At 38.2% G+C, this 19,213-nt stretch overlaps 1 protein-coding gene across 1 annotated transcript in view; it reads right to left on the reverse strand.

Annotated features, from left to right (window-relative positions):
* Positions 1-19,213, reverse strand: part of PIGN (phosphatidylinositol glycan anchor biosynthesis class N) — a 1,169,967-nt gene that overhangs the window by 1,067,181 nt on the left and 83,573 nt on the right. The window contains exon 4 of the mRNA XM_053714623.1: positions 354-452. Coding sequence (XP_053570598.1) covers positions 354-452 — 99 coding nt within the window. The remainder of the gene's footprint in view (positions 1-353; positions 453-19,213) is intronic.

Below are 19,213 nucleotides of genomic sequence, written 5' to 3' on the forward strand. Positions count from 1 at the left end.
AAGAACTAATGCTATTTTGAAGGCAAAGGGTGGTCACACCAAATATTGATTTGATACAGATATTTTTTATGTTCGCTCACTTTGCATTTTGTTAATTGATGAAAAAATAAACTATTAACATTTTTTTTATTTCTGAAAGCATACTTACTTTACAGAATATTTTCACACCTGGCTAAAGAACTTTTGCACAGTAGTATTTATATATAAATGTATTTATATAATATTTCCTGTTTAAGTCAAGAGATTGTGAAGATCCTATATAAGTATTTTCATGATGTTTTTCATTTTGATAGCTAGCAGGAATTTTAACGTGAATATTAAATCACCAATTCTGAGATTACAAATGATCTTACCTTTAGCAAACATAGGTAAAATATCAGGACTTCCCCAGCTCCAAGTATAAACACTTTCATTAAATACAGAATCAAATTCAACAGGATTCTCCTTCCAGCCTATAGATTGAAGGAAAAATATCACAATATGCATAAACAGACAAGGGAACATACAATGAGATCATATATAAATCTAATAAACCTTCACACAAACAAAGCCCTCTATATTGAAACTTATGTATGCACAGACTAATAAACAAGAGAGCAGGAAGGCATTACTTTGACCTGCTTAACCCCTTCAGAACAGGGACACGTGTTTAAGATCATAGCAAAGTCCTGATGTAAACATTTAATGGAAAAAGGAAATCACACGATCGCCCATGCTATCACATGACTTCAATGCCGGGATCCGATCATGGGGGACTGCCTACAATGCTAGGCATGTCTCCATTTTCTAAAAACAGGAAGGAGCAGGACGCCGAAAAACTTAGGACATTCAATGCTGTCCTAAAGGCACTTTAAGGGACACTGAACCCTAATTTTTTCTTTTGTGATTCAGATACAGCATGCAATTTTAAGCAATTTTCTAATTTACTCCTATTATAATTTTTTCTTTGTTCTCTTGTTAGCTTTATTTGAAAAAGAAGGCATCTAAGCTTTTTTTGGCTCAGAATTCTGGACAGCACTTTTTTATTGGTGGATAAATTTATCCACCAATCAGCAAGAACAACCCAGGTTGTTCACCAAAAATGGGCCGGCATCTAAACTTACATTCTTGCATTTCAAATAAAGATACCAAGAGAATGAAGAACATTTGCTAATAGGAGTAAATTAGAAAGTTGCTTAAAATTGCATGCTCTATCTGAATCACGAAAGAAAAAAATTGGGTTCAGTGTCCCTTTAAGCTTTTAGGATGGCATTGGAACATCCTAACAGTGTCTAGGGGTTAAGGCAATCCTGATTAGTTTATCATGCAACTAGTTATTGCAGTTACTTATAGATTTAGAAGTAGGCTATTGTTTTTATTATTTTGGGGAAGTTTAAGTGTTGGGGTGGTTAGGTACTGGGAGTTTGTATTAACAAAAATCAAGTGGGTGCATTAGTTTTTCAGGAACTTTACTATGGAAAACAATCAGTAGGGAAGCCAGAGTTCAGGGGGAATTTAATAGTGCAGAGAAAACACTTGTCATATATTAAGTGATGGAAATTTACTGTTGTAGAAATAGCATGGGGGTCCCATAGGTGATAGGATACCATAGTGGAAAGATTATGTAGAGGAGTCCCTGGGCTGTTAAGGGGAATGCAGTAAATAAAAAGTTTACCTAAGTGAGCCAGCTACACAGTTTTGATCTAATACTATTGAATGTTGCACCTATATATAATTATTATTTATACAAGGCAGCACCCTTTCCCAAATTATAATCCAGAGTTTCCTTATTCATAGATGCTTGTCAATCAAAACTCGGGAATCATATCCTTTGAAATATATATCCATTTATTGGAAAGAGTTACCAACGTTTCGACCCTCACCTGGGTCTTTCTAGAGAAACATTGGGAACTATTTCCAATAAATGGATATATATTTCAAAGTATATGATTCCTGAGTTTTGATTGAAAAGTGTATATATATATATATATATATATATATATATATATATATATATATATATATATATATATATATATATATATTATAACAGATGAACTGCACACTGTAGTGACACTGATAATCATCACATCAGCCACAATGTAAATATAAGTCTGTGAAGTCTGACAAACAGATAAAGAAATGAGAATAGGACCATAAAACTAGGTACCTTGATCTCAAAAGTCTGCGTGAGATCATGAACTCATATAACCTGCAGTACCACTAATCCATAACAAAATGGGAAGAAGGGAGAAAAGATAAATATAGGTCACACTAAGGGCTAGATTTATCAAAGCTGAGGCGGACAGGGGCACGTATATGCGCCCCTGTACGCCTCAGCTCACCTGTGGCGGGCGAAATTACCCGCAGGTAATCACCATTGCACACAAGCACAATTTTGCGCTCGCGTGAAATCCCGCCCCCTGCCCGCGCACAACCAATCACGCGCGGGCAGGAGCTGTCAATCTCCTTGGTCGGACTGGACCGCAGAGATTGCATTTCGACACCTTAGAGGTGGCGAAGAGGTTAGGGAAGCGGCGGTCTGGTGACCCCTGCTTGTTAAATTACGGCAAGCAGGTTCTTGTGAGAACTTGCAGCCATAGGGCTTTGATAAATCGAGCCCTTATTGCAGCCTGCAAACAAGGCACATACTTTAAAAATAGTTTGCTAATATAGGCAACATTGTTTTATATTACCTTGAATAATTGTTCAACAAAATGGACATTATGGGTCCGATTTATCAAGGGTCGAATGGCCCCTGATGCACCTATTTCCGCTGTTGCTTAACTGATCCGCCGCCTCTGAGGCCTCTGAGTAACACCCCTGCTAGCGGCCGATTGGCCGTGAATCTGCAGGGGGCGGCAATGCACAAGCAGTTCAGTAAAAATGCTTGTGCAATGTTACATGCCGACAGCGTATGCTGTCGGCATTCAGCAATGTCTGGCGGACATGATACGCTATAGCTACGGTTTTTAAAACAGGGTGTTCTCCACAGGAAATTTTGCCAGCGGGGTGGTTTTATGAAGTAGCCGGGAGAAAGCTGTGTAATACTTTACAATATTATAACATTTCCTTTATTTATAAATGATATTAAAAGATATCCAAAGTACAAATTAATTGAATAATTTAACAGAAATTGTTTTCATTATAATTTGTGCAAAAAACATTGAAAACATAAACAAAAGATCATTTTGGCTTAATATTGACCTAACATTTAGCAGGGTGGGCAGCATAATCAGCTGGGTTGTGTGCCTGTTAAATAGGTTCAGGGAGAACAATGAGAATAACTCACTTGTTAATCCCCTGCAAAAAATCAAAACGAACAAATTCTGTGTTTGTTCAATAATGCAAGGTTCTGCAATTTAGCCCCATTAGGATTCAATGATTGCCGATTTCAAATAAGGGATCTCAAATACCACTATGTATATTGAGGGGTCAACAAAGGGGATAGATCAACCTGCTGATTCGTGTTCTTTATGCCTTTCACTCTATAAGATAATCACCTGCCACACGAATCACCTAATAGCCACATAAGGGTGTGACTTTTCATTCTTAAAGATTATATTGGGGTTCTAGTGTTTCAAAGCACAGAACAACCTAAAAGTTGACAGGTTAAACGTAGGCAGATGGTTGCAATATCTATATCAATCATCTGCTACTTAGTGGAGCATAACTCTGTTCATTTGAATGAGGTGTGTGTGTGCAGTATATTCCTTTCTTCAGGAGATTGGGGGAAAGTGCAGTTGGGGCCGGTGTTCTATAATATTCTGCTCCTTTGCCAGAATCTGCTCCCTCTGAGTGGGCATGCTCTGTATGACGTAATTGCATTCCTCATATGTTAATTAGGAATGTGTGGAATGCGATTATGTCAAACAGCAACATACGCACTCAGAGGTAGCAAATTATGACAATGAAGTTGAGTCAGATCTTGCTGCCGTTATGAGATGCGCGCATGCGCCGTTGAAATGTAGTACTGTCAAACAAATCAAAAGTGCATAATATATGTTTGTGTGTATATATATATATATATATATATATATATATATATATATATATATATATATATATATATATATATATATATATATATATATATATATATATATATATATAGTAAAGTAGAAAAAAGTTGCAAGCAGCGGTCTTAAAAGCAAATAGTCTTTATTGAAATATAGGATAAAAACACTCCATGAAATGGCACAAATGCATGCACAACATTAGTCCGCTAACATGTTTCGGCCAGGGGCCGTAATCATAGCTAATGGACTTAGCACCTGTGTACCTTAAAAAGCACCAGGATAACCCTGATTGGGTAAAAACAAAATCTCACATTGTGATGCTAATTTAACTCTTTGAGTACTTTTACAAAGAAATGTTATATTTCAATTCAGAGTTTTCTTATTACAAAGAGCCTGTCACTAGAAAACCTACCAATAACAAGAATGAATATACACAAAAACGTATATGACAGCAGAATTATCTAATGAAAACTAATCAAGAGGATTTAAACAATAAATCTAACTATGGACTAAACCGCTGAAAATGCACACCATAGAGAGCAACTACCAACCAACTAAATTGTGTAACATTCGAAATATAGTACAATATGTAGCGATACACATGTAGAGTTGCTAAAGAAAATACATAACATTATATAATCATAAGCTCTAAACAGTTACACTGTTTCTGTTTCAATGGTGGCAAAAAGCATTACAAAACCAACAAAGATTTAATGTAATCAAAAATGAATAGTAAAAGTTTCCTAATCTGTCATGTTATTGTAATCAGAGACATGCTATTGGATGGGGAATAAAAATAATACTATTAATCTAAACTAAACTAGAAAAGAGGGAACATAATATTTAGAACACTTATTCAAGTGGCTGGATGATGTATTATGTATTACCTAAGCACTGCATTATTTCTCATTACAAAAATAAATTTATATATTTCATTTTATTTTATTTAATTTCATTTTATTTTAATTTAGGAATGTAAACAAGATTCGTATGTCACCAAATAACCCCTGTATTGCCGTCTGAGTGATATTCTCCTTGTGGAGTATTCAACGGTAGGGCTAGTGAATACCTAGCCCCCAAGGGGAAATGTAGGAAAGAAAAGTTCTATATATTAAGAGAACGATTCAGTGGAGGCATAAAAAATGTCAATATTGCAGAAATGCACGGCAGTGGATACAATAAATTCCATTACATCATATTATATTTACACTACAATATAATAAACCATTATATTGTTGCTTTATTGTTATAATAACAATAATAGGGGATAGAAACTGGTGCCGCAGAAAAGGGAACGTAACCCATGGCAAAAAATCTCTCTCATTGCCAATAATTGATTAGATCATACTCGGAGTTCAGGCCAGTGGGTACACGGGTCTGGAGTCTGAAGATCCAAAACATTTCCCTCTTCTGCAGCAACCTATCCCTATCCCCTCCCCTTGGTGGACAGGTAACTCTTTCAATAGCCTGCCATTTCAGTGTATTGACACTGCTACGATGGTATTTAGCAAAATGCTGCACCAAAGGTGTGGATGCCGTACCTGCCTGTATAGTTGACAGATGATTACGTATGCGCACCTTAACCTCTGTTGTAGTAAGTCCCACGTACTGTAAATGACATTGGGTACAACTGAGGACATAGACCACATATGTGGAGGTGCACTTTAGACATGTTTGTATGGGGAACCTTTCACCTGTCACCTCTGATTTAATATTATCCGCAGGGAGGACAAACTCACACACCCTACATTTGTTGTGACATTTGAAAATGCCCCTATGTGTAAGCCAGGAGCTCTGTCGTGTATCGGTTTTGGGTAAGACTGATGGTGACAACATGTTACCTAAAGTGCTTGTTTTCCTATAGGAACACCGCAATCCCTTGGAGACACAGTTCTCCAATTTGTCATCTGCAGCAAGAAAAGAGAAGTGTTTTTTCACTATTCTGCAAATGTCCTGATATTCCTGACTGTATTCTGTAACAAAGGTTACTCCTTTGTGATGTTCCTCAGATAGACTGAGAGCATTACTTTTTGTGTCCAAAGTTTGCTTCCTATCAAGCGTATCAACCTGATTTCTTGCTTTTTTGATGACATGGGAACTATACCCTCTACTCTTTAATCTGTTTGTCAAATCTTTTGATTGTTCTGTATATTTATCAGGTAGTGTGCAGTTGCGCTTGACCCTAGTGAACTGTCCCTTGGCTACCGCATAGGGTACGTGTCTTGGGTGACAACTACTCGCATGGAGGAGTGTATTTCCTGCTATGGGTTTCCTAAAAATCTCAGTAATCACCCTTCCATCATCCATACGACACGCCCCCTCCTGCATAGTAGGACGCCTCTTTGAAGTTTTGCCGAGGAGACCATCGAGTGCACACATGTGAATTCCGGAGGTAAACTAGAGACTGAGCTATTTTGGGGTCAGCGGTCCAGAGGAGCGGTGAGTAAAGGCGCTTACGCCGTCTGGGATAACTGGTCCTGGTCTTCACTCTTTATGTTCGAGATTTGAAGGTACCACATACTCTGTTTCTGACCGCTTTCTTGTACCCCCTAAGCCTCCGGTTTTCTGAAGCACACTCTGTCTCTGATATGTCTATTGATATCTACATAGGCGTTTATAGGGGGTCAGCCGGGCTGTTTTAAGTGGTTCAAAGCAATTTATATACACATATATTCTCTAAAGGTTTATTGCTTTGATACAGAGAACGTATATTTACCGGACTTTGTTTTTGTCTGCAAGACAACTAATTTGGAAAGGGCAGTAACAGTGACTTTTACCTTTGGCATGTTTATTTAGGTGCTTAGCCTGGTTGCACCTTTCTGTTTCTGTCCAATTTACAGAGCTGTCCTTTCTCTCCATGGAGGTCACTAATTTTTATTCATTGTTGCCTGTCACGGAAAGGGACTATCCTACACTAGAAATTGAGAGGATCTTTTCTACTGATAAATCCAATTATTCATTGTCCACCTTATTTGAAGATATGGAAAAGCTTTTGATAAGGGAACACAAACTACAGTGGGACATTTGGACTTTGGAAACATACATTAAACTTAAAATTATACCACGTGGTCTGAGATTGAATAAATTTCCCACGTTTGATGTCACTGATGTAGATTTTATTAGTACATGGAATGATATTTTGTCTGATTGTTCTACACGCCTAATGCTATTATTAATTTCATATAAATCAAATGTTCTGAAAGCTATTAGAGGAGAGATAGAGCTCTTACAGACAGAAATGAACTCAAGACAGCTGGAGACTAGCTTCGCCAAATTTGATGGTATTCTTAAAATAACAGTTGCACAGGTGAAAAAAGCAGTCCTTGAAACTAAACAAACTAAATTTATAAGGGATCAGACAGACTATAATAGCAACACTGTATATACATGGAAAAAGGCAGACAATAGATCAAGAAGACAATCTAGAGGTAGATCCAGAAATAGACGGAACGGTAGTAGGAATAGAAACACTAATAATGATCAAGGGGCTGTACACAATACAGAAGCCAAGAGAGTGACATATTCTGACACTGACTTTGAGTCAGGGGATGATAATGGGGCTTTGAGTGGTGATGAACCACCAAGAAGCATACTTAAAAATACCAAACAAAATTCATCACAACAGGCAGTCTGCGAGGCTTCTGGCTCTGGTCACCATCAGATACAAGCAGTGACACCTAAGACTAAACTTGCTGAACCTAAAGGTTCCTCTACAAAGTATGTTGATAACAGTACAACAGTACCACAAACAGTTATATCTGATGATGATCAACGCCAGATAGAGCAGGTTTTTCGTCTTCCTCCACAGCGCACAGGGATAGGACAAACAGGTCAGGACCACTACCAATTGAGAGGTCAAAGAGGCAGGAAGAAATACAAATAACTAATGTAAATAATGTGATACATTTATCAGGATTCACTTTAACAGACCCACAAATCTCTCTACTTAGTCATGGCTTGAATTTTGCTCCTACTAATCATTTCAATGTATTCAACACTATTCTTGATGTGAATAAACTTATACGTAATATGACTCTTCAGAGGCATTTTTTTCACAGAATCCCAACAGTCCACACAAGGGGATAGCCTTAATTCCCAGCCAATGCAACTTACACATACCCCTAAGCTAAGTAGGTTTAATTTTGGTGAAACATGTGATTTAATCAATTTGGAGAGTTTGTCACACGACTCTTTATCACTAACCAATAAACAAAGTATTAATGCTGTTAGTGGTTTTCAAAACAAATCGGAATTTTACCCCATTCACAATAGGGGTTCCACCCTAGAAACTTTCTTTAAGCGAGTGGAACGAGACTTGATTAAACTCAAAGATTCAGTTGCCTACCAGACCCCCAATTTGTCTAGGTCTGAGAGAGTGGCTCTTAAGGAGCTCCAAGAGAACAAAAACATTGTTATACGCTCAGCCGATAAGGGGGGCTCTGTCGTGGTTTTGAACAAGACTGACTATGTAAATGAGGCACTACGCCAGCTTAACAATGTAGAGGATTATATCCCCCTTGATAGGGATCCTACCACTACATTTAAGAAGGATCTATTGGACATTTTGGACGATGGGCTGGAGGAAGGGCACTACGATCAAAAAACCTTTGAATTTCTAGTGGTGGATCATCCAGTTGTGCCCATTTTCCATCATTTGCCCAAAGTCCATAAGTCCCTGACAGAAGTCAGGGGTCGTCCAATAGTGAGTGGTATTAATTCTCTGTTGGAACATGTGTCACAATGGGTTGATAGTATTCTACAACCACTTGTTAAGAATCTACATAGTTACATCCAGGATACGAAGGATGTAATAATGATTCTGGACAAACTTAAGTGGACCAGTGCTTGCTATAAATGGGCAACTATTGATGTAGTAGCATTGTACTCCTCGATCCCTCATGAGGAGGGCCTTACAGCGGTTGGTTTTTTTCTGGAACATTATTCTGATTTTTCAGAGGACTTTCGGTGCTTCATACTCAGAGTATTAAAGTTTTTGCTAACTCACAACTATTTTTCTTTTGAGGACAGGTTCTATCTCCAGAGACGTGGGACAGCTATGGGGGCCAAGTTTGCCCCCTCCTATGCCAACCTCTTTATGGGTTGGTGGGAGCTGTCCCACGTCTTTGGAGATGGAAATTCCTACAGACATCTTATTTGTTTTTATGTTCGCTTTATTGATGATCTCCTTCTTGTATGGAAGGGGAGCACAATGCAGTTCACATCTTTTGCGGCATATTTGAATTCCAATAATATTGGAATTAAGTTTACCTATGAACTGAGTGAAAATGAAATAAACTTTTTGGACATCACTATCAAGGGTATGGATGATGGAAGGGTGATTACTGAGATTTTTAGGAAACCCATAGCAGGAAATACACTCCTCCATGCGAGTAGTTGTCACCCAAGACACGTACCCTATGCGGTAGCCAAGGGACAGTTCACTAGGGTCAAGCGCAACTGCACACTACCTGATAAATATACAGAACAATCAAAAGATTTGACAAACAGATTAAAGAGTAGAGGGTATAGTTCCCATGTCATCAAAAAAGCAAGAAATCAGGTTGATACGCTTGATAGGAAGCAAACTTTGGACACAAAAAGTAATGCTCTCAGTCTATCTGAGGAACATCACAAAGGAGTAACCTTTGTTACAGAATACAGTCAGGAATATCAGGACATTTGCAGAATAGTGAAAAAACACTTCTCTTTTCTTGCTGCAGATGACAAATTGGAGAACTGTGTCTCCAAGGGATTGCGGTGTTCCTATAGGAAAACAAGCACTTTAGGTAACATGTTGTCACCATCAGTCTTACCCAAAACCGATACACGACAGAGCTCCTGGCTTACACATAGGGGCATTTTCAAATGTCACAACAAATGTAGGGTGTGTGAGTTTGTCCTCCCTGCGGATAATATTAAATCAGAGGTGACAGGTGAAAGGTTCCCCATACAAACATGTCTAAAGTGCACCTCCACATATGTGGTCTATGTCCTCAGTTGTACCCAATGTCATTTACAGTACGTGGGACTTACTACAACAGAGGTTAAGGTGCGCATACGTAATCATCTGTCAACTATACAGGCAGGTACGGCATCCACACCTTTGGTGCAGCATTTTGCTAAATACCATCGTAGCAGTGTCAATACACTGAAATGGCAGGCTATTGAAAGAGTTACCTGTCCACCAAGGGGAGGGGATAGGGATAGGTTGCTGCAGAAGAGGGAAATGTTTTGGATCTTCAGACTCCAGACCCGTGTACCCACTGGCCTGAACTCCGAGTATGATCTAATCAATTATTGGCAATGAGAGAGATTTTTTGCCATGGGTTACGTTCCCTTTTCTGCGGCACCAGTTTCTATCCCCTATTATTGTTATTATAACAATAAAGCAACAATATAATGGTTTATTATATTGTAGTGTAAATATAATATGATGTAATGGAATTTATTGTATCCACTGCCGTGCATTTCTGCAATATTGACATTTTTTATGCCTCCACTGAATCGTTCTCTTAATATATAGAACTTTTCTTTCCTACATTTCCCCTTGGGGGCTAGGTATTCACTAGCCCTACCGTTGAATACTCCACAAGGAGAATATCACTCAGACGGCAATACAGGGGTTATTTGGTGACATACGAATCTTGTTTACATTCCTAAATTAAAATAAAATGAAATTAAATAAAATAAAATGAAATATATAAATTTATTTTTGTAATGAGAAATAATGCAGTGCTTAGGTAATACATAATACATCATCCAGCCACTTGAATAAGTGTTCTAAATATTATGTTCCCTCTTTTCTAGTTTAGTTTAGATTAATAGTATTATTTTTATTCCCCATCCAATAGCATGTCTCTGATTACAATAACATGACAGATTAGGAAACTTTTACTATTCATTTTTGATTACATTAAATCTTTGTTGGTTTTGTAATGCTTTTTGCCACCATTGAAACAGAAACAGTGTAACTGTTTAGAGCTTATGATTATATAATGTTATGTATTTTCTTTAGCAACTCTACATGTGTATCGCTACATATTGTACTATATTTCGAATGTTACACAATTTAGTTGGTTGGTAGTTGCTCTCTATGGTGTGCATTTTCAGCGGTTTAGTCCATAGTTAGATTTATTGTTTAAATCCTCTTGATTAGTTTTCATTAGATAATTCTGCTGTCATATACGTTTTTGTGTATATTCATTCTTGTTATTGGTAGGTTTTCTAGTGACAGGCTCTTTGTAATAAGAAAACTCTGAATTGAAATATAACATTTCTTTGTAAAAGTACTCAAAGAGTTAAATTAGCATCACAATGTGAGATTTTGTTTTTACCCAATCAGGGTTATCCTGGTGCTTTTTAAGGTACACAGGTGCTAAGTCCATTAGCTATGATTACGGCCCCTGGCCGAAACATGTTAGCGGACTAATGTTGTGCATGCATTTGTGCCATTTCATGGAGTGTTTTTATCCTATATTTCAATAAAGACTATTTGCTTTTAAGACCGCTGCTTGCAACTTTTTTCTACTTTACTACAATTACTCCGGGCAGCAGCAGCAGGTCTGGGACTTTAAGCTCCGAAGCCGGTTCATGGGAACTCTGTTTTCGATAGCCGATTAGGATCAGCGTATGGATTCGAAACGCTGAAGCACGCACGACACGCCCCCTCCTGCATAGTAGGACGCCTCTTTGAAGTTTTGCCGAGGAGACCATCGAGTGCACACATGTGAATTCCGGAGGTAAACTAGAGACTGAGCTATTTTGGGGTCAGCGGTCCAGAGGAGCGGTGAGTAAAGGCGCTTACGCCGTCTGGGATAACTGGTCCTGGTCTTCACTCTTTATGTTCGAGATTTGAAGGTACCGCATACTCTGTTTCTGACCGCTTTCTTGTACCCCCTAAGCCTCCGGTTTTCTGAAACACACTCTGTCTCTGATATGTCTATTGATATCTACATAGGCGTTTATAGGGGGTCAGCCGGGCTGTTTTAAGTGGTTCAAAGCAATTTATATACACATATATTCTCTAAAGGTTTATTGCTTTGATACAGAGAACGTATATTTACCGGACTTTGTTTTTGTCTGCAAGACAACTAATTTGGAAAGGGCAGTAACAGTGACTTTTACCTTTGGCTTATATATATATATATATATATATATATATAAAACATAATTTATGTAAGAACTTACCTGATAAATTCATTTCTTTCATATTAGCAAGAGTCCATGAGCTAGTGACGTATGGGATATACATTCCTACCAGGAGGGGCAAAGTTTCCCAAACCTCAAAATGCCTATAAATACACCCCTCACCACACCCACAAATCAGTTTAACGAATAGCCAAGAAGTGGGGTGATAAGAAAAAAGTGCGAAAGCATAAAAAATAAGGAATTGGAATAATTGTGCTTTATACAAACAAAAAATCATAACCACCACAAAAAGGGTGGGCCTCATGGACTCTTGCTAATATGAAAGAAATGAATTTATCAGGTAAGTTCTTACATAAATTATGTTTTCTTTCATGTAATTAGCAAGAGTCCATGAGCTAGTGACGTATGGGATAATGACTACCCAAGATGTGGATCTTTCCACGCAAGAGTCACTAGAGAGGGAGGGATAAAATAAAGACAGCCAATTCCGCTGAAAAATAATCCACACCCAAAATAAAGTTTAAATTTTATAATGAAAAAAACTGAAATTATAAGCAGAAGATTCAAACTGAAACAGCTGCCTGAAGTACTTTTCTACCAAAAACAGCTTCAGAAGAAGAAAACACATCAAAATGGTAGAATTTAGTAAAAGTATGCAAAGAAGACCAAGTTGCTGCTTTGCAAATCTGATCAACCGAAGCTTCATTCCTAAACGCCCAGGAAGTAGAAACTCACCTAGTAGAATGAGCTGTAATCCTTTGAGGCGGAGTTTTACCCGACTCGACATAAGCATGATGAATTAAAGATTTCAACCAAGATGCCAAAGAAATTGCAGAGGCCTTCTGACCTTTCCTAGAACCGGAAAAGATAACAAATAGACTAGAAGTCTTTCGGAAATTCTTAGTAGCTTCAACATAATATTTCAAAGCTCTAACTACATCCAAAGAATGCAATGATTTCTCCTTAAATTCTTAGGATTAGGACATAATGAAGGAACCACAATTTCTCTACTAATGTTGTTGGAATTCACAACCTTAGGTAAAAATGTAAAAGAAGTTCGCAACACCGCCTTATCCTGGTGAAAAATCAGAAAAGGAGACTCACAAGAAAGAGCAGATAATTCAGAAACTCTTCTGGCAGAAGAGATGGCCAAAAGGAACAAAACTTTCCAAGAAAGTAATATAATGTCCAATGAATGCATAGGTTCAAACGGAGGAGCTTGAAGAGCCCCCAGAACCAAATTCAAACTCCAAGGAGGAGAAATTGACTTAATGACAGGTTTTATACGAACCAAAGCTTGTACAAAACAATGAATATCAGGAAGATTAGCAATCTTTCTGTGAAAAAGAACAGAAAGAGCAGAGATTTGTCCTTTCAAGGAACTTGCAGACAAACCTTTATCCAAACCATCCTGAAGAAACTGTAAAATTCTCGGAATTCTAAAAGAATGCCAGGAAAAATGATGAGAAAGACACCAAGAAATATAAGTCTTCCAGACTCTATAATATATCTCCCTAGATACAGATTTACGAGCCTGTAACATAGTATTAATCACAGAGTCAGAGAAACCTCTTTGACTAAGAATCAAGCGTTCAATCTCCATACCTTTAAATTTAAGGATTTGAGATCCTGATGGAAAAAAGGACCTTGCGACAGAAGGTCTGGTCTTAACGGAAGAGTCCACGGTTGGCAAGAGGCCATCCGGACAAGATCCGCATACCAAAACCTGTGAGGCCATGCTGGAGCTACCAGCAGAACAAACTAGCATTCCTTCAGAATCTTGGAGATCACTCTTGGAAGAAGAACTAGAGGCGGAAAGATATAGGCAGGATGATACTTCCAAGGAAGTGACAATGCATCCACTGCTTCCGCTTGAGGATCCCTGGATCTGGACAGATACCTGGGAAGTTTCTTGTTTAGATGAGAGGCCATCAGATCTATTTCTGGAAGTCCCCACATTTGAACAATCTGAAGAAATACCTCTGGGTGAAGAGACCATTCGCCCGGATGCAACGTTTGGCGACTGAGATAATCCGCTTCCCAATTGTCTATACCTGGGATATGAACCGCAGAAACTAGACAGGAGCTGGATTCCGCCCAAACCAGAATTCGAGATACTTCTTTCATAGCCAGAGGGCTGTGAGTCCCTCCTTGATGATTGATGTATGCCACAGTTGTGACATTGTCTGTCTGAAAACAAATGAACGATTCTCTCTTTAGAAGAGGCCAAGACTGAAGAGCTCTGAAAATTGCACGGAGTTCCAAAATATTGATCGGTAATCTCACCTCCTGAGATTCCCAAACCCCTTGTGCCGTCAGAGACCCCCACACAGCTCCCCAACCTGTAAGACTTGCATCTGTTGAAATTACAGTCTAGGTCGGAAGAACAAAAGAAGCCCCCTGAACTAAACGATGGTGATCTGTCCACCACGTCAGAGAGTGTCGTACAATCAGTTTTAAAGATATTATTTGAGATATCTTTGTGTAATCCCTGCAGCATTGGTTCAGCATACAGAGCTGAAGAGGTCGCATGTGAAAACGAGCAAAGGGGATCGCGTCCGATGCAGCAGTCATAAGACCTAGAATTTCCATGCATAAGGCTACCGAAGGGAATGATTGTGACTGAAGGTTTCGACAAGCTGATATCAATTTTAGACGTCTCTTGTCTGTCAAAGATAGAGTCATGGACACTGAATCTATCTGGAAACCCAAAAAGGTTACCCTTGTCTGAGCAATCAATGAACTTTTTGGTAAATTGATCCTCCAACCATGATCTTGAAGAAACAACACAAGTCGATTCGTATGAGATTCTGCTAAATGTAAAGACTGAGCAAGTACCAAGATATCGTCCAAATAAGGAAATACCACAATACCCTGTTCTCTGATTACAGACAGAAGGGCACCGAGAACCTTTGAAAAAATTCTTGGAGCTGTTGCTAGGCCAAACGGCAGAGCCACAAACTGGTAATGCTTGTCTAGGAAAGAGAATCTCAGAAACTGATAGTGATCTGGATGAATCGGAATATGCAGATATGCATCCTGTAAATCTATTGTAGACATATAATGCTCTTGCTGAACAAAAGGCAGGATAGTCCTTACAGTTACCATTTTGAATGTTGGTATCCTTACATAACGATTCAATATTTTTAGATCCAGAACTGGTCTGAAGGAATTCTCCTTCTTTGGTACAATGAAGAGATTTGAATAAAACCCCATCCCCTGTTCCAGAACTGGAACTGGCATAATTACTCCAGCTAACTCTAGATCTGAAACACATTTCAGAAATGCTTGAGCCTTCGCTGGATTTACTGGGACACGGGAAAGAAAAAATCTCTTTGCAGGAGGCCTTATCTTGAAGCCAATTCTGTACCCTTCTGAAACAATGTTCTGAATCCAAAGATTGTGAACGGAATTGATCCAAATTTCTTTGAAAAAACGTAATCTGCCCCCTACCAGCTGAGCTGGAATGAGGGCCGCACCTTCATGTGGACTTAGGAGCTGGCTTTGATTTTCTAAAAGGCTTGGATTTATTCCAGACTGGAGATGGTTTCCAAACTGATACCGCTCCTGAGGATGAAGGATCAGGCTTTTGTTCCATGTTGTGACGAAAGGAACGAAAACGATTATTAGACCTAAATTTACCTATAGATTTTTTATCCTGTGGTAAAAAAGTTCCTTTCCCTCCAGTAACAGTTGAGATAATAGAATCCAACTGAGAACCAAATAATTTATTACCCTGGAAAGAAAGGGAAAGCAGAGTAGACTTAGAAGACATATCAGCATTCCAAGTTTTAAGCCATAAAGCTCTTCTAGCTAAAATAGCTAGAGACATATACCTGACATCAACTCTAATGATATCAAAGATGGCATCACAAATAAAATTATTAGCATGTTGAAGAAGAATAATAATGCTATGAGAATTATGATCTGTTACTTGTTGCGCTAAAGCTTCCAACCAAAAAGTTGAAGCTGCAGCAACATCCGCCAAAGATATAGCAGGTCTAAGAAGATTACCTGAACACAAGTAAGCTTTTCTTAGAAAGGATTCAATTTTCCTATCTAAAGGATCCTTAAAGGAAGTAACATCTGCCGTAGGAATAGTAGTACGCTTAGCAAGAGTAGAGACAGCCCCATCAACCTTAGGGATTTTGTCCCAAAACTCTTATCTGTCAGATGGCACAGGATATAATTGCTTAAAACGTTTAGAAGGAGTAAATGAATTACCCAAATTATTCCATTCCCTGGAAATTACTTCAGAAATAGCACCAGGAACAGGAAAAACTTCTGGAATAACTACAGGAGATTTAAAAACCTTATCTAAACGTTTAGATTTAGTATCAAGAGGACCAGAATCCTCAATTTCTAATGCAATTAGGACTTCTTTAAGTAAAGAACGAATAAATTCCATTTTAAATAAATATGAAGATTTATCAGCATCAACTTCTGAGACAGAATACTCTGAACCAGAAGAACCATTATCAGAATCAGAATGATGATGTTCATTTAAAAATTCATCTGAACAATGAGAAGTTTTAAAAGACTTTTTACGTTTACTAGAAGGAGGAATAACAGACATAGCCTTCTTAATGGATTTAGAAACAAAATCTCTTATGTTATCAGGAACACTCTGAGTATTAGATGTTGACGGAACAGCAACAGGTAATGTAAATTTACTAAAGGAAATATTATCTGCATTAACAAGTTTGTCATGACATTCAATACAAACAACAGCTGGAGGAACAGCTACCAAAAGTTTACAGCAGATACACTTAGCTTTGGTAGCTCCAGCACCAGGCAGCGATTTTCCAGAAGTATCTTCTGACTCAGTTTCAACGTGGTAGAAGCAATTCAGAAAACCAGCACTTCAATCCTTGATAGGGTGCATACTGCAGTAGGATTACTGCAAAAATCCTCAAAGTAATGTAAAACAAAAGTAGCAGACGCACCACAAAGTCCTTATGCAGAGGTTCTCTTTATTGTCACAAACTGGGAGCCAGGAAAGCAGAACAACGTTTCGGGCTACAAACCCTTATTCATGTTCATAACTTGTACATCACACATAATCACCTTAAATACCTACAACCAGGTAAAACCACACCTTTTTCAACGTGGGACATCTTGCAATATGTAATAGAAAAAACAACATATAAAGCAAAATTGATCAAATTCCTTAAATGAAAGTTTCAGGAATGGGAAAAAATGCCAGTGAACAAGCTTCTAGCAACCAGAAGCAATAAATAATGAGACTTAAATAATGTGGAGACAAAAGTGACGCCCATATTTTTTAGCGCCAAATAAGACGCCCACATTATTTGGCGCCTAAATGCTTTTGGCGCCAAAAATGACGCCACATCCGGAACGCCGACACTTTTGGCGCAAAAGAACGTCAAAAATGATGCAACTTCTGGCGACACGTATAACGCCGGAAACAGAAAAAAATTTTGCGCCAAAAAAGTCTGCACCAAGAATGACGCAATAAAATGAAGCATTTTCAGCCCCCGCGAGCCTAACAGCCCACAGGAAAAAGTCAAATTTTAAGGTAAGAAAAAAATTATTTATTCAAATGCATTATCCCAAATATGAAACTGACTGTCTGAAATAAGGAATGTTGAACATCCTGAGTCAAGGCAAATAAATGTTTGAATACATATATTTAGAACTTTATAAAAAAGTGCCCAACCATAGCTTAGAGTGTCACAGAAAATAAGACTTACTTACCCCAGGACACTCATCTACATGTTGTAGAAAGCCAAACCAGTACTGAAACGAAAATCAGCAGAGGTAATGGTATATATATATAAGAGTATATCGTCAATCTGAAAAGGGAGGTAAGAGATGAATCTCTACGACCGATAACAGAGAACCTATGAAATAGACCCCGTAGAAGGAGATCATTGAATTCAAATAGGAAATACTCTCCTCACATCCCTCTGACATTCACTGCACGCTGAGAGGAAAACCGGGCTCCAACCTGCTGCGGAGCGCATATCAACGTAGAATCTAGCACAAACTTACTTCACCACCTCCATAAGAGGCAAAGTTTGTAAAACTGATTTGTGGGTGTGGTGAGGGGTGTATTTATAGGCATTTTGAGGTTTGGGAAACTTTGCCCCTCCTGGTAGGAATGTATATCCCATACATCACTAGCTCATGGACTCTTGCTAATTACATGAAAGAAATATATATATATATATACACATACATATACACACACATACACATACACATACACACACACATACAGGACACAGTTCAATGACTTGTCATGGTGATGAATAATACGACAATGAAAGTCCATCATCGCATTTTTCATTACCATGAGAAGTGATTGAACTATGCCCTTTTAATTTGTTTGACAGTATTACATTTTAAACCGTGCATGCGCACATCTCATAGCGCAGTAGCCAAATCCGACACAACTTCCTTGTCAGAATCTGCTCCCTCTGAGTGCACATGTTGCTGATTGACAAAATCGCATTCCACACATTCCTAATTAACATATGTGGAGTGCAATTACGTCATACAAAGCATGCGCACTCAGAGTGAGCAGATTCTGACAAAGGAGCAAAATCTGATAGAACGCCGGCCCTTTGGGGCAGTGCCCCTCCAAATGCCCCCAAATGTCTCGTTATTATTATCGTTAATATTATTGTTGTTTTTCTTAAATTTAGTTTTCACACTCCTGAGCTCACCTAGGATTACTCTTTAATAAAGGATTAGTAAAAATGCTCTGAAAACCTTTCCTAAATAAAGCGCATGAGGTGAAAATATATGGTGTCTTGTAAATCTACCAAAACACTTACAATGCTCTTTTATGCAAGTGAAAGTGTAGTTATTTTAAACTGTTCTCTATAAACATAAGATAATATTTTTTTAATAATAATATGTTCAATATAAAACATGTTCAATGCAGATAGTTTGCTCAAAAACACAATTTATGCTAACCTGATAAATGTATTTCTCTTGTGGTGTATCCAGTCCACGGATCATCCATTACTTGTGGGATATTCTCATTCCCAACAGGAAGTTGCAAGAGGACACCCACAGCAGAGCTGTAATATAGCTCC

This window comes from Bombina bombina, chromosome 5 (assembly GCF_027579735.1).
Source record: "Bombina bombina isolate aBomBom1 chromosome 5, aBomBom1.pri, whole genome shotgun sequence".
Lineage (NCBI taxonomy): Eukaryota > Metazoa > Chordata > Amphibia > Anura > Bombinatoridae > Bombina > Bombina bombina.